Source organism: Hermetia illucens, chromosome 1 (genome assembly GCF_905115235.1).
Source record: "Hermetia illucens chromosome 1, iHerIll2.2.curated.20191125, whole genome shotgun sequence".
Taxonomy (NCBI): Eukaryota; Metazoa; Arthropoda; class Insecta; order Diptera; family Stratiomyidae; genus Hermetia; species Hermetia illucens.
In genome coordinates, this window is record NC_051849.1 from 182,831,801 (window position 1) to 182,848,870 (window position 17,070).

The following is a 17,070-nucleotide window of genomic DNA, read 5'->3' on the forward strand; positions in this document are numbered from 1 at the left end:
ATCAATATCATCAGTTATATTATTTCCATCATATTTTGCCAATAAAATCTCAATAATTATAATAATAATCGTAGTAATCATTATTGGTTGCATTAGTACAATTATTAAATTGAACCGCCATATCCTCTGTAAAATTACTTATTGTCCACGAAACATTCTGTATACATTCCGAAAGACCAACTTGCATCTGCAAAGTTAGATCAGCAATTTCAACAACTGCTTTGCCAATATTATGGAAAAATATGGTAGCATCCCTCAGGGCTCGTCTCGGAATAGCAGTCAAACAGTTCGTCTTTCGTATGAACCCTATGGCATCAAAGAATCCTGTTTGGAGATGATTGCATTTTGCAATATCATCCGACAAATTATAAATTGTAAAATTATCTGAGAGATTTCCCAGTAAATTACGAAATATAAGCTGGGCCGATTGAAAATCATCAGCCAAACAAAAGGAACTTATGCTCGTTATATTGTCAAAAAGAAGTTGGCTTCCTGAGGAACTGTTTGACAAACAGACCATAAGTTCCCCAAGTGTCAAATTTCCAGATAGTAGTGAAAAATTGCTGAGCGGGATACGTGCCCCGCTTTGTTGCCTTTTAAGATTATCCAAGGCCGCTTCAATTTGAGATGATATTGTGTTGTAGATAGAATCGCGCAAATTCTGGAGCTGACTTATGATGCCTTCAGAGGAGCCGAAAATCCAACTTCCTGCGTTTGTTAAAATGGTCAATGTTGACTCCTGAGCGAATTTGATGAGATCCAAAAGTGGGGCTGCATCGAAAATAGGATTACCCGACGACGAGGGTGATTGACGCTTGAACCGATGTATGCGAGCTTCGCCAAACTATATTAGCAATGAAACAAAAGAAAGAAATATTCAACATAATTCTAAGTTTTCTTTGATGATAGTTACCTGCACGGAAATAATAATTCCCACAAAAAATATTAGAATGTACTTCATATTTTCATTTAACTTTATGGAGGCAAATAATTAATCGAATTTTTATCAAACGCCTTTTATACTTATTCAATGATTACGTAGGTCGACAAATACGAATCTCCAAAATTTCAATATTTCACAGCCATTTTTGAAATGAATTAAGGGCTAAGATTATTCAGTATTCAGTAATAAAATCATTATAAATGAGACTTATAACTTCCCACTTGACGAATATGTGCCTTTTTTTACTTCATTACAAAACTAAACGAAGCTTCTCAACGAAGATAACGACCGGCGATTCAAACGCCAAGGACCAATTAAGGTAAGCAAAAGCATGTCTTCCCCCTATCTTCTTATTAATTTACCTAATTGGAGCATATTCAGAAATCAAACTTGATACTACCCTTAAAACTTAACGCAAATATCTATTTATTTATTTTCAGCGTTATTTGCCATCAAAAGATACTTAAAAACATATGAAACGCTATGTAAACAGTTTGTTTTATGTGAACACCTTATATTGTGTTTTTACAGCAGAACTGTAAAACTCCTATGTAGTAAATGTACTCGCAATAAAAGCAAACGAAAGAACTAACTGACAACTCAACATAGATAATTTTGCAGCCTTATTTCAGATACATGGTTCGAAGTAAACAGGTAATTCTTAGTCTACATATTCAGGGCATATAACTGATCAATCTTGAGGAATTTTTCTCAGCACTCCGTATAAGACTAGCTCGTTTCAACTCTGCAAATGTCCAATTATATTTTGTGAAATATTGGAAATACTGAAAGAAGTTTTCGAAAACTACTTCCACGAAAAGGACACCAATTTAACGAAATTTTAAGGGACACACCATAGGCATACCAATATGAAATTTATGTCTAACAATATATTACAATTCCGGAAAACCAAACCCTCAGAGAGTATTTAAACTATTTCTTACGAAACTAACTGAATATCAATCAACTTAGGGAGTGGATAACAAAAATGACAATTTAGATCTCCTTTCGTAGCTTTCTCAATGAACAATTGTGTAAAACAAAACCCTATTACAATCGATTCACTGTCTGTCTGCCTGTCAATCTGCCTATCAGTCTGTCATGTTGGGTATCAAATGAAAGGTCTCGACTAGTCCTTTCCGAAACTGATATTAATTTTAACATGGTTTTCAAAATACTTGAAGGAAGAGGCACTTAAAGTGAAACAGGCCTCATTTTCGGACACTACACAACGAAAAATCTAACAAAAAAATGGGTTGATACGCTTATAGGAAATCTAGGAATCAAAATATGTCCCATTTCGATATCTTCTGAAATAAACTTACTAATAGTATATTACCGACGTTTAGAAATTGACAGAAAAACTCCCTTAAGTTCACCCTAGGAGTAGTACTTTTCACTGGCATAGAGGACAGTGGTCAAAGGGTAGTATAGGTCCCAGGGCGAAACGTGGATTGGTACCCACGATGGAGCGTGAAACCTGGGAAACGCCTGCTCAACCAACAATCCTATCTCCACCTCCGCGTGGTGACCGCTGAAAGCTCCTTCTTGAGAAAAAGCTGCAGACGGAGAAGGATGAAAACGAGTCTCCCGTACCTAGAAACGGGGCAAATTGTACCAACTGGTCCTCCAGGTTGGGGTTGGGTAGGGCTGACAACCCTACACGGAAAACAACTTGTTACGAAGACAAAACAGGAACCTCGGACTGGACTGATAACACAACAAGGAACCCGGCAACGACAGCGGAATAACGACTTGCGCCTTTTCTCATGGAACGTGCGCTTCCTGTACAGAGATGGAACTACCAAGCAGCCTGTCCCAATATAGGGCTGATGTAACAGCGTTGCAGGAGATGGGTGGACAGGCGATACGTTTGCGTATAAAGCAGTCCACAAACAAACATAGGCCTCTCCAGATGGAACCACTTCCAACCAAATTGACCACATGTTGATCGAACGCCGCCACCTCTCAGCGTTGATGAATGTCAGAACATTGGAGGGGGGGGGGGCAATATAGACTAGAATCACTATCTCGTTGGCATGGTGCCCCGAGCTCGAATAACAACACCACCTAAAATCCCCTCTGACAATCGGGTGAGAGCTAAAACTGAAGCCATCCACAACACAGCCCTCCGCAACACCAATAAGAGTGAAATGGATACCGCCATAACCGCAATCAACAGAGATCCTGGAGATGAAGCATCAATAAATGATTTTCATAATCACCTGAAGAACGTTATCATAAATACAGCCACAAACATACCTGACCCCATTTGCAAAAAGAGTTGGAACGGTTGGTTTAACGATGAATGTACGTTAGCAACGAAACGGAAGAATGCTGCGTACTCGACGAACGCGGGCACGCGCGGAGACTTATCACGAGCTCCGGTGAGCGGAGAAGCGACTCCACAGACGGAAAAGGAAGCCTAGGAGAATCAGCAGGTCTGTGAACTCGAAAAGTACAGGGAACAACCGTACCAGGCGCAGAAGCTTTGCCAACAAGTCAGCAGGATGAAGCCTTATACACCTCGATCTTCATCCTGCCGAGATAAAAAGAGAAATCTGATTTCCGACAGAACGGGCATATTGGAGGGATGAGTTGAGTATTTTGATGAACTACTCACCAACCAGAACATCGGCGAGTTGGAGGAAAGAAGACGACGAAGACGACGTACAAATACTGCCACCGCCAAGTATAGAAGAAACGGTCCGTGCAATTCATCGCCTTAAAAATCATAAGTCGCCAGGAATCGATGGAATTACAGCCGAATTGGTTAAATATGGACGCGACCAATTACACCAAGTGGTTCATCAACTTGTGCTCAAGGTGTGGGACAGGGAGTCAATGCCTGACGGCTGGCAACGAGGCGTTATTTGTCCCATACTTAAAAAAGGAGATATCACGCAGTGTAGCAATTATAGAGGTATCACGTTGCTGAGTACCATCTATAAGATATTCTCCACTATCTTGTTAGGCCGGATAGCTCGATACGCCCAGAACATCATTGGCCCATACCAAAGAGACTTCACTCCAGGTAAATCAGGAACAGATCAGATTTTCTCTTCTTCGCGGCAAACGATGGAAAAACTGTTGGAATATGGACACTAGTTGCATCATCTATTCATCGACTTTAAAGCCGCCTATGATAGCATAGCCAGGGTAAAACTGTACAGGGCCATGAGAGAATTCAGTACCCCGACGAAGTTGATATTACTGGCTAGGCTGACCCTGACCAATGTGCATGGCCAGATAAAAGCAGCAGGATCACCCTCCAGACCATTCATCATCAACAACAAGGTGATGCCCTATCTTGCGTCCTTTTTAACCTGGCCCCGGAGAAAGTGATTCGGGATGCAGATGGGAATACGAGAGGCACCATCCTCTTCAAGTCCACCAAATACTGGTTTACGCTGAAGATATCTACATCATGGGAAGTACAACCCGAGATGTGTAGTCTACCTTCATTCAGACCAAGCAGGCAGCGCGAGATTTCGGGCTGCACAATAATGAAAGCAAGGCGAAGTACCTGGTGGTAACGTTAGCCCAAAAAACCAAAGAACGAACAACATCAAATTGCACTGGTCAATAAAAATAGAAGACTACAACTCTGAGACCGTTGATAATTTCTCCTATCTAGGGTCCAAAATTACAACCGATAACAGCTACGACGATGAAATCCGCGCACGGTTGGTGGCTGCCAACAGAGTCTATTTCAACTTACAAAAACTGTTTCGTCTCACCATAGGGTCAAAGCTCTTACTGTACAAGACAATGATCTTGCCAGTCCTCATGTATTTCTCGGAGACTTGGGTTCTTGGCAAGACAAATTGCGAACTCTTGGTCGCGTTCGATTGAAGAATCCTCCGAAGAATTTTTAGCCCCTATATGAGGATGTACCATTCCATAGCCTACATAAAGACGAAATCTATGAACGATACCATACCGTCAAGTTGCGGATAAAATCCGGCTCAGTAGATTACGGTGGGCGGGTCACTTAATCCGTATGGATGAGGATGATCCAGGCCGAAAAGTCCAAAAGGGCAATATCTATGGTAGAGAAAGAAGACAAGGCAGACCCTGATTAAGAGGGAGTGATGGCGTAGGTTAGGACGACAGACTGCTTTTAGAAGTATCGAATTGATGGACCTTCGCGCAAAACCGGGGAGTCTGGAGTTCATTATTAAGGCAAGTCTAAGTCGGATGCGGGTTGTTGCGCCGCAGATCATGATAGAGGACAGTATTGCGCGAACGCATGCCAAGTTTCATGGAAATCCGGCTATTAGTGTCAAAATTATAGCAGTTCAAACTTATCAATTTCGTACGAATTTACCGCGTCTTAAGCGATGCAAATAAGATGCTGACGTTATAATTAACGAGAATAATTGACATTCGAGTAAAATATTAAAATTCTATTCATGAATAATCCGCTTTTTTAAACTCCTAGTGTGAAGGGTATGAGGATGACTACCATCAATACAGCGCCTTCCAGATCAAATTATAGTTGTAAATGGCTTTTAAAAAGGTAAAGGGCAATTGAGTTTTTATCTATGTGCACACGGAACTGTCATGCACTCGTGGCTTCTCACATAGGGAAAAAACAAAACCTTATATACCAGAAGCGTCTAGCTTCCAGCACTTTAAAGTTGCCTTCGTATGGTGAGTGAAGCGGCCCCCGGAAAGCGTCCACCCTGATGAGGACCTGTGAACATATCTTGCGGTCTCTGGGGGTGTCGACCGCCGGCGTCGTATGTCGTCAAAGTAGAGTCGGCCGCAGTTTCAAAACGGCGTCCCTGAGCAGACGCGGCATGTTGGAGCCGCTTAACTCTCAACATAGGGACGGCGGGGAGGCGCAGATTCTCCCCGTATGCTATCTCCATGGGGCTTGCCTAGCAGGACAAAAGGCAAGGACTGCGATCACGATGGATGGTCACGAGCCATTAATGCGGCCTTTAGTGTGCGGTGCCAAAGTTCCAGCATCCCATTGGACTGCGGATGGTATGCAGTAGTCCTGTGATGTTTGAAATGCAGGAGCTTGCCCAACTCCGAGAAAAGAATGGACTCAAACTACATTCCCTGGTCCGCGATGATTACGGCTGGTAGGCCAATGCGCGGGATACGTTCTTGACAGAAGGCCTCCGCACATGATTGCGTTAGAATGTCAGTCAGGCTACCACATAAACCTGTCGATGATTGTGAGGCAATACTTGTATCGGTGCGAGTCTCGCAGAGGGCCAATGATGTCGAAGTGGACGGTATGGAAGGGCTTGGTCAACCGACCGAGGGAATACGCCTAGTTCCTTTTTTACGTGCTCATTCCCGACTTGTTCTAGATTCAAAGAATTTCTGCAAATTGAACCGAAAGGAGCAATATATTTTTTGCTTGTTTTTATTTATTTATTTAATCCGGTTTAAGGAAAATACACCGAAAAATGAATTTTCAACCATGTATTGTCCTCACATGAATGAGGAATCAGTACCTTAGTCAATGTTATTTAAAACTAAGAAGAGAAACAAAATATCTGAACAGATAGAGCTGTTTATCAGATATTAACAGAGCTTGAAAAGGGTACACATATCAAAGAATATTCGGCGTGATTGCCGATAAGGGAGATTGAAAGCGCGGAGCTGGAAAGAATAGTTCACACTCTTTTTAAAAAAAGAGATTCGCTGAACTAGCATTTGGGTAGAGCGATTGATAATTTCGACGAGGTGGGTGGGTGGGAGTTAGAAATATAGGAGGCGAGCCTCTCTAAAGGTCAGGAAAATAATGTTTTTCGAGACTAGGAAAAGACTCCATCAGAGTCCATTAGGTCTGATATCGGAACTCCAAAAGAAAGAAATAAGCAGAGAAACGGCTCAGAACAGTCAGAACCTAGAGCAGGGGCGAGGAGGTAAATATAGAAGAGAAGTAAGAATAGAATTGATTGCAAGAGTGTTATGGGGAATTGACAGTGGTGCCAGAAACATTAAAGGAGGTGGGAAAAAATCGACTTAAAATTACCACGAACTAGGCAGCTCATCCAGTATCGCTTATTCACTTCTTTGATCACCCAGATATTTCAGAAGTAATGTCGATGACATTTTTGGAAGACAGAAACTTCTTCCGTAATAAGAGAGAAGTTACCTCATATACGAACCCAAATGGTCAACTTCGCGCACTGTTGGAACTCGATCGACACATCTGTGCTTCAAATTCAAGGGTAGGATGGTTAACGTCGATTTTGACATATAGGGATATATAAGAGAATATAGGAAGGTAACGCTCTAACAGGTTAGAAAGGAAGAGATCTAGAATGCAGTCCAACAATATTTCAGTGGCCTTGAATTACAAAGTAGAACATGCATTTTAAAAAAAAGCGACGATAGGAAGGCAGTTTTTGAAAGGAATTGGAAAGGTAGGATAATTAAACAAAGCTGAGCATGGGGAGTTGAAAATCACGCGGAGGAAGAAAGGGAAAGAAGGGAATGTGACAGAAAGAAGCCCAAACTGTCGAACAATTAAGTTAGGTGGAGAGATCCTTAACACAATGCAATCATAAGGGCAGCCAGAGATGGAGAAGTTAGATAGATAGATATGATATTATAACCAAAAAGGAAGTACCCTTCACGATACTCGCAGTTTAAACCATCAAATCAGGTTCCATAAATATAGAAAATATGATGTTGTTGAGCTAGTCCGAACAAATTAAAAGCTCTTGCTTAGTTCTTTGTTCGCCACCCCCTCCCATTCTGTGGACATGTCCCATTCTAGTGGACAGTGAAGATCGATCAGTTACAGATCGGCAGGTTAGATGGATTGCTCTGAAATTTACCGGCGAATTGGTGCATTTGTACGGCTTGATGAGCATACCTCGTGGTCAGAAAGACGGATCGGTAATTAATTAAACTGAATCAGTGACCGCGCGATGCTTTAGGGAGTAGAGCGTCAGCCTCTCAATCTCACTGCTCTGAGTTCGAATTCCAGTTGTCAGGGTTGTCTGTGTTCGTCTTTGAACTTCACCTGGTAATTCTCAAACGAGTCTCAAGGAACTGCAAAAACAATGTCCCCCTTGATACTCAGTTCATCAATGAGAATAGAAACATGACGGGTTCTATGATTTGCATTAATTCTCGTTTCCAAGCTTTGGCTGTCCCCATGAAATTCTCATAAATACTTATTTCAACTCATTCTGAATAAAATATATTTTTCGCCAAGCAATCCTCTTCAAGCTTTAAATATCGAAAGTGATGGCCAAATAATAACTAATAAAGCTATTACTCCTCCGATATTTTACACTTCCTTATCAGAAAATATCCGAGAAGGATAATCAGTGATAGTTCCGTTTGAACCAAACCGAATTTTTCAGCCTTAACATCTCACCAACGATAAGAGAAATCGAGTTGCTGCATTAACTATACAAAGAATAGGTGGCACGCGTTTGGAAGATTTCTGCAAATGTTAACAGTCCCACCTGCGAAATTTGTTCGAGTTGTTTAACTAGATACATTTTGCTGCTTCTTATTAATTTTACCTTGAAATTTATTTGAATTTTGCAATTATCTGTAAATGAAACCTTCATTGAGAAACAGACACATATTACAGCTTAGTAAACATGGTTGTGCTAATTTGACCATATGTATTGTATCTGCGTCAAAGAAGAACTATGAATTTGAAATCTGAATGTCGCCCTATTCTAGTTAGCGAAATGCATAAAGTATAAATACGCTTGCCATGGTTCAGTTAATGCAGTATTGAATCTAATTTTCAGGTCCAAGTATTTCTACAAAACCATTATGCAACTCCGATTCGTTTTCTGGTTTATTACATTCATGCTTTGTGCAGTTGAGTGCAGACTTCAAAAGAGAAAATGAAGATCTAATAACATATCCTTTTTAGATTTTGCAGACGAATGCAGAAAATTCGGCAGCTTTGAGGACATGTTTTTCGAAAAGGAATCAAAGAACAACAAGATTTACAACGGCAGGAGCTTAACATTCAATATGCATGTAAATTTATCTTTGCTCATGGACAGAAAGATGTTGATGATGTATTGAATAAATCAAAAATGTGAAATGTACTACTAGTTTCTCTGGACCGCAATCTTATTGTCAAATTTATGTATTTATCCAGATACATGAACATTAGGGGACCCTTTAACACAAATAGATAGATGCACTAAAACTTCGACTCCATATTCCACAACAAAAATCTTATCAGTCGTAAGTTATCTGCTGGTCCGATTGAAGTTCTCAGCCCAGGACTGACTTCTAACCCAAGAATGAGTATGAGAACCACACCTTCGAGTAAAAGTGATATGACATCAGTCATCAACTAAAATTAAATCACGGAATTTGGTAAGACACTTGATGCTCTTCCAAAGGCATAGCAACATCAAATTTTGATGAACGATGAAAGCATATTACCGATAACCGATCACCGAGTCAACCAATATTTGTTTTTCATTGTACTTTTTTGTCTTTCATTGTAGACGCTTCCAACTGATCCCTTCAAATATTACAACTACTAATCATTATCCTGGCCTTGTGAGTTGCGGGGTAAGAATACACTTAAAGTCCTCTCTGCTGTCGTAAAGGAATGTGAGCACGCTTCTCGACAACGATATGGAGGGTCACCAGAATTCTCACCTTCTCTAACTCTCTCACTATTCTGGGCCGAACCAAAATAAGATGGCAGGACTCTGGACAGTACTCCTCTCCCTCTCGATAATGCTAATGTGCTTTCTGGCAGACTTCTGACTACCAGATTCCGGTTCATCTGAATGCCAACAATACTTTGCTCAGGTATGCGATAAGGAAGCACGGTCTTGGCGACCGTAACGATAAAGGTGGAGGATTTGTTCAAGCACAGAGCCCGCCATAAGATTAGTTGGATCTCAACTGACCTACTTCGTACGAGCGACCAGATTGATCACCTTGCCATCAACACTAGATTTAGGAATTCTCCCCTGGATGTGGGTAACAAGGGAAGCGCAGACAACGGTCTCGAAAGGTATCAACACCTGATGACCATCTAACTTCGCTTGCGTGTTGCGCCCGCCACTTCACGCACAGTTGGAGAGCTACAACCCCCTAAGTTCAGAGAAATTATCTCGGCTATCAATGCACTCGAACGGAGTAAAGCCAATGGACTTTGCGGTCTCCTCCGAGTTATTTATCGCTGCATCTACAGTTTTTGCAGATCTGCTACTTCCACTCGTACTGAAATGTAGAAAATTCGAGACCTTTCCTAGTGAGTAGAAGAAGGGAATGTTCGTTAAGATTCCAAAGAAGGGCACCTGTCTTGAGTGTGAAAATTGGAGGGATGCCCACGTGCTTCCTGTCGTGGCAAAGATAATAGCTGAATCCGAACGGATTAAAGAACATCTCGAAAGCTTGGTCGGCAGAGAGCAGACTGGTTTCCTATTTATATCCTGTATTCAAAACATCAACACCCGCCGGATTGTTTTAGAATAGTGCGCGGAGTTTAAATCTCCGCTTCACCAGCTCTGCATCGAATTCGAAAAAGCTTTCGATAGTGTGAGCAGGGAGTGTATCAGGCGTTCTCCACGAAGGAGGGAGATTCCAGACAGAACTTTACTTCCTCTGAGATTTGCCTCGCTCCAAAGTTGGAATCCACCAGAGTTGCATTTTGTCACCTATGTTATGTATTTCTTCTTGTTATCAGTGACGTTCTTCATGCTGCTTAATCTGGAGGACGTGGAGGAGTTCAGTGGACGATGACGTCTTCACTCAAACCCCTTGACTACGCTGATCTTTTTTTGCTCTCCCACCAGATCATGGACGTTGGCCAAATGGTTCTGGATTTGGAGCAAGAGGCTAGTAGAGTTGGACTGAAAATCAACACCAACAAAACCATGGTTCTCAGTTGACGAGTCATCCCACTCCACACATCCGCTGGGTAGAGCATCGAAGGCGTCCATCAATTTGTTTATCTAGGTTTCTGCTGACCAAAGTGGATGTTGCTCGACACATTAAGAGCGCTAGATCTACTTTCACTGTTTGTTTAAAATTTAGAATGCAGTTATCTCGACACCAAGATCAAGTTAAGACTGTTCTGTGCTAATGTTGCTTCTTTGTAGGTATATGGAAGTAGCATATGGCAAGTGAATCCCCCTGTTACCCAAAAGCTCTAAGCCTTCGTCAACACTTATCTGCGTCGTATTATCGGAGAACGCTGGCTTGATACTATAACAAACGAAGAATTTGGTCAGCGCACAGGCCTGACACTCGCCGCGCTGTAATCGGAAGGCGGAAGTAGCAATGGGTAGGTCACACATTAAGGAGGGGCGGCAATTGTATTGCTGGCTATGCCATACAATGGATTCCACTCTTCCAAGATGGCCGACAAGTGGGTCATCCAAAAGGTTCTTGGTGCCAAACAGTACAGAAGGAGTACAGGTGTCCCAGGAAATCATGGGTTAGCGCAAATCCGCTTTATTGACCAGAGCTTGGCCAGAGCTGAAAATATTTTTTTGAGAATTGTCGGGTCCTAAGTCCGCATCAACTTAATGCTGGACAGCTCAGCTCTGGCCAATAAGGCGGATTTGCGCTCAATATATTTCGTAGTCATGTTGTGTTCTGCGAATTATATAAAGGAGGACTCAACATCTGCGAGCCGCTTCGGTCACGCTGCTCCCAGGGCAGAGGTGAGGCAGCGACTGACAATTTGCCTCTGCCCTGGTAAGAAACCGTAAAGCCGTCATCGTCTGACATTTTTGTAAAGTTTGGGTCCTAAGCAAGGGGTCCGTGGACCAAAAAAAGAAGAGGAAGTTGCGCCCCAGTTGGTCCGGTCCAGCATTAATTTGATGCGGACTTAGGACCCCACAATTCTCAAAAAAATATGGTATATAACGTCTACACAATGCATCCACCAAGGACCAAAAAAGATACAATTGAAATCGTAAGCAAAAGCCAAAAGAAAGAAAATATAAACGGATAGAGATATTTCTCCAGGTTTTCGATCAGGAATTCTTATAGCGTTGGCTGTGGCTACCAAAAAATAAGGTACCTGGCAACATCACATATTCAAAATTAAATGTGTGCAGTTGTTTCTTATGAATTTGCATACCTTCGGGGGCAATTAATTCATTTTAGCTTTCGGAATCTTTATAGTAACCCATACATGTCAACAATTTGCTGAACTTTTTACTTCAAGCCATTGAAGATTCTGGCTGAGCTGCTGATTACGAATGATTTTGAAGTTTTCCAATTAAATTGCTGAATTTAGGTCAGTTCTGGAAGTGATCTCTCAATCATAACTATTCCTTAATGATCTTTGATGCGTTCCAGAATAATAATAACTAAAATATTACTAAAAACGCATCAAAGAACATCTTTAAAGCATGATCGACAAGAGCAGGCTGCTGTCTGCTTTTGCATCCTCCTACATTCACAACACCAACATCCTAGGATCATCTGGGAACAGTGCGCGGAGTTTAAATCTTCAATTTACCTACTCTTCATCGATATCGAGAAAGCGTTCGATAGTGTGAACAGGGAGTTTATTGCGCAAAATGTCATATGCTGCACCGAGTTAAAATCTCAGAGGATTTCGATTTAAAGAACGCGCAGAGACTTATCAACACGAACTCCGTCGAGCAGAGAATTGACTTCACAGGCGCCAAAAGGAAGCCTGGGAGAATCAACAGGTCTATAACCACAAAAAGTACCAGGAGCAACCGCACCAGGCCCGGAAGTTTTACCAATAAGTCAGTAGGATGAAATTTTACACTTCGATGCTAATCTTGCCGAGACAACGAGGGACATTTACGACAGAGTGGGCATATTGGAGCGATAGGTTGAGTATTTTGATGGACTTCTCAACAACCAGAATATCGGCGAGTTGGAGGTCCCACCAACTGAAGACGACGGATAAATGCTGCCTCCACCAACCATGAAAGAAACAGTCCTTGCAATTCATTGGCTTAAAAACCATGACCGCTGGAATTACAATCAAATTGGGTAACTATGGAGACGATCAAGTATGCAAACCGGTTCATCAACTTATGCTCAGGGTGAGGTATCACATTGCTGAGTACAATCTATAAGATGTTCTCCGCTATCTTACTAGGTCGCCTAAAACATTATTATGCATACCAAGGAGGCTTCGCTCCAGGTAAATCAGCAGCAGATCAGATTTTCTCTCTGCGACAAGAAAAAAAAACTGTCGGAATATGGCCATCAGTTGCACCATTTTCTCATCGACTTTAAGGTCGCCTATGATAGCATAGCCAGTGTGTACTGTACATGGTCATGAGAAAATTTGGTATCCCGGCGAAACTCATAAGAGTGAGCCGGCTGACTCCGACCAATGTGCGAGGCCTGATAAAAGCAGTAGGATCGCTCTCGAGACCATTCAACATCAACAACTGCTTTAGACAAGAAGATACCCTATACGACAGGCACCATCCTGTTCAAGTCCACCCAACTACTGACCTACGCTGACGATATTCACATTACGAGAAGAATAAATCGAGATGTACAGTCTACCTTCATCCAGATCGTGCAGACGGTAATCGGCGCGAGATCTCGGGCTGCACATTAATAAAGGCAACGTCAGCGTCAAAAACCAAAGAACGAACAACATCGACTTTGTGGACCTCGGCGCAAAACCGGGATGTCTGGAATACCATTATTACTAAGCCATGCCTAGATCGGATACCGGCTGATTTACGCCGTTGATGATTGTGAATATGCGTCCTCTTGCATTTGTTTCGCGATTAATCCAATCTTTAGCCCAAGCGTTCAAATTACCAGCTATTATTATTGGGTTGTGGTGGCTTGCCTCGGAAGCTAATCTTTGCGCCATCCGTACGAATTCGTCTAGCGTGAGGCTTTGCGCAGTATAGCAACTGAATATGTGAGTGCCGCTCACCGTAGATCTTGTGAATTCGTCTTCTGGGCTATTGCTCGTGATATCGATTGCTCTGCAGACCCAGATTGCCACTACTGTGTGATACAAAAACACTACTGTGGATATCTTTGTAACATTGACATATGATGGCAACGACAATTTTATTTTCAAGCACGCTTTGGGGCAGCAGGTCCTGAGCTGCCTAGCAATAGTCAGCTGTAGGAACTTCAGTTACGAAAAGCTGAAATCGGACGCCGGACATCTACAACCGTCTATGATATGGCCGATGTTACTTTCCTGCATTTCTCTGGCAATATAACCTTCTTCCCCGCATCTTCGGCACAACTTAGAGCTATCGTACTTGCTTGAACAGTTTCTCGAAATGTGTCCAAATTCCAGGCGTTTGGCGATATCTGGTAGGTAGGCGACAGCTGACCCAGCCGAGATGAATTTTGCCAACAGCAATAGCTTTTTTCGCTGCAAGGCTATTGTGGCCATCTAAGTATCACTATATGCATTACGTAACCTGATCACATTAGACTCAAGGATCGAATCTCGCCCAAGTTGAATCTTTTAAACCTGGCAGATTTCTGCTTTTGTCTTAATTTCATCTAACTCCTTGCACTAAATCTTCTTATGGAGATCGTAAGACTTATTCTCCCGGGGCCTAAGTTCAAAGAGTAAATCGCCGTGTGTCTTATTCGGTTGACGTCTTCACCCAAGTCCAGGATGGAAGTGCCTGTCTTGTCAACTCGCTTGTTGCTGTCATAATTAGCCCATCTGGCCGCGATCTCTTTTGCTGTCCTCTTTTTCTCTCTACTTGAGTCCAAGTAGGCTTATTGATGCCTTTCTCCAGATGATTCAATACACTTTTACTAGGTAAGTTTGGTAATTGCACCGTTTGTGTTGGTACTTCTATTGTTGCTTTCATTTGGTTGGAGCAGTGGAGCTGATTTCGTACCTCAGAATACATTGATCGCATTGCAAGTGCTTGACTTTTTATTTATTGCGTCGGAAACCTACAAACTTCATCGGGTTCGAGATCATCATCCTTAGCTTTGAAAATGTCTCTTTCTCCTAATCGGTTGCAGCATTAACGATGAGTTGTTTGTCATGCTTACAATTAGCGTATGCTTCGATCATCACTTTTCCCGTCGACGATCACAATACTCTACCGATGCGCCTAAAAGGATCGTTTACGTTTTTAAACGGCTATTCTTTAACAAATTCATTCGTGGATTGCCCGTCTATGTCGCAAATCCCTTCGACGACTGGTAGAAATTTCTCCTTTGTTTTTTGTCTGCCTCACGCATTTTTCTAAGAAGCGGGTATACTGATTGACACGAAATTTGGTGGAAAGATGGAAAATGCCCACACGTTCAGTGAATTTCATCCTTCTGTGTTGAATTCAAGGAGGGGGTGAGGGAGTCCCATATACGCGAAAGGAGAGTGTACATTTTTTTTTTTACCATGTCGAGTGATGTCATGTCGAGAGGTCTCGATCAGTACTTTCTGAAATCATTGACATTTACTAGAAAGGCAGGGAGTGCGGAGCTATAAAGTGATCATTTAGTTAGACCGATTCTCAGAAACTACCCAACCAAAAAGAACCTGGAAAAAAATCAGGAAGGCCAGGAAGGAAATCAGGAACATTCCAGTCCCAGGTCAATTAGAGTGAATACTACGCGTCGTCCTAAAACTTATCAATTCCATTCGCTACCAACGTTCCAGCATCTCATTCGACTGCGGATGATATGCAGTAGTCCTTACTCGGAGAAAAGAGTAGACTTGAACTGCAATCCCTGGTCTGTAATGATTACGGCTGGTACACCAAAGAACAGGATCCACTCTCGACACACATGATTGTGCCGCACCGCAGTATTGCTTCAGACCACCGCGTAAACCTGTCAATGTTTGTGAGGCAATACTTGTATCCGTGCGAGTCTCGCAAAAGGCCAATGATGTCAAGGTGGATAGTCTGGTAGCGCTTCATCGACCAAGGGAATACGTCTACTTCCTTTCTTACGTGCTTTTTGATTTTACACTTAGCACGCGATGCACTGTCTGGCTCAAGACATGGTCCTTGTTCATGGATGGCCAAAAGTATTTTCCAGTGAAAAACGGTTTGTCGTCCTGATGCCTAGGTGCGCAAGATCATGTACTGCATGAAATACTTCCTTCCTCCTTTGAGCCGAAGATAGGAAACTCCTTGAACTTGTATTTGGAGTTTGCCTTCAGGCATCGTCTTTCTGCGCCTTGGCAATTGCCGTATAATGGACCGCGGCGGGGACTATGATCTCCGAAATTCGGGACGAAGCGTCTGCAACCTCGTTGTCTTTTCCAGACACGTTTTGGATGTCGGAAGTAAACTGACTGACGAAACTTAGTTGCCGAAGTTGGCGAGGAGACGCTTTGTCAGGCTTTTGTTTAAGTGCAAAAGTAAGAGGCTTGTGGTCCGTGAACACTGTGAACGCCCTGTTTTCAATGAAGAAGCGGAAGTATTTAATGGAAAGGTACGCAGCGAATAGCTCACGATCACGGTCGAGAGTCTTTGGTTTTAGACCTATACAAGTAAGCGTTGATGATCGCTTGGTGGTGAGCGGTCTTGGGCAAGAAACGATGATAGAAGTTCAACATGTCCAAGAACCTTCGCAGATCCTTTGCCGTAGTTGACAGGCGAAAGTTCTTTATCGCTTCAACCTTGCCTGACTTTGGTTGTACTCCGTCAGGGGTAATCATGTGGCCGAGAAATTTCACCCGCTTCTGTAGAAATTTGCATTTTTTGACGTTTAGAACGAGCCCGGCCGCAAGAAGACGTTGAAAAATGCACTCGAGATGGTCCAAATGGTCTGATTCGGAAGAAATGGGGACCAAAACATCATCCATGTAAATAAAACAGAAGTTTAAGTTTCGTAGGACAGAGTGAATGAATCTCTGAAATGGCTGCGTAGCGTTGCACAAGCCAAGAGACATCCTGGTGAACTCGAAGAGTCCGAAAGGAGTGCATTGGTATATTTAGTGACTTGAGCTTCAAATTTACGGTGATACCAGCAAATCGTCGGGGCCGATGAGGGTCCCAGCGTACGACTAGCCGAGCGCTCATTTCGGGAAACAGATGTCGACCGTGACTAGGATCGAGATCTACCCTGGATACGGCGTCCACAAGTGTCGTCACATTGCTTTCAGGTCTTCCACTTCCTGACGTGTGTCTCTAGAGACTTCCGCAACCATCAGCTGTGGAAGACAACATCTCCAGCCCCCCCAAATCCGCGCA

General features: G+C 42.6%; 2 protein-coding genes across 3 annotated transcripts in view; both read right to left on the reverse strand.

Annotated features, from left to right (window-relative positions):
• The window catches only part of LOC119661475 (mucin-17), a 538,210-nt gene that overhangs the window by 347,114 nt on the left and 174,026 nt on the right, over nucleotides 1-17,070 (reverse strand). The window lies entirely within an intron of this gene.
• Nucleotides 6-1,026, reverse strand: LOC119661477. The gene is made up of 2 exons (XM_038070841.1): nucleotides 914-1,026; nucleotides 6-844 (listed from the first exon to the last, which is right to left on the reverse strand). Exons 1-2 carry the CDS (start codon nucleotides 959-961, stop codon nucleotides 50-52), a joined length of 843 nt encoding a protein of 280 aa, XP_037926769.1. The 5' UTR covers nucleotides 962-1,026; the 3' UTR covers nucleotides 6-49.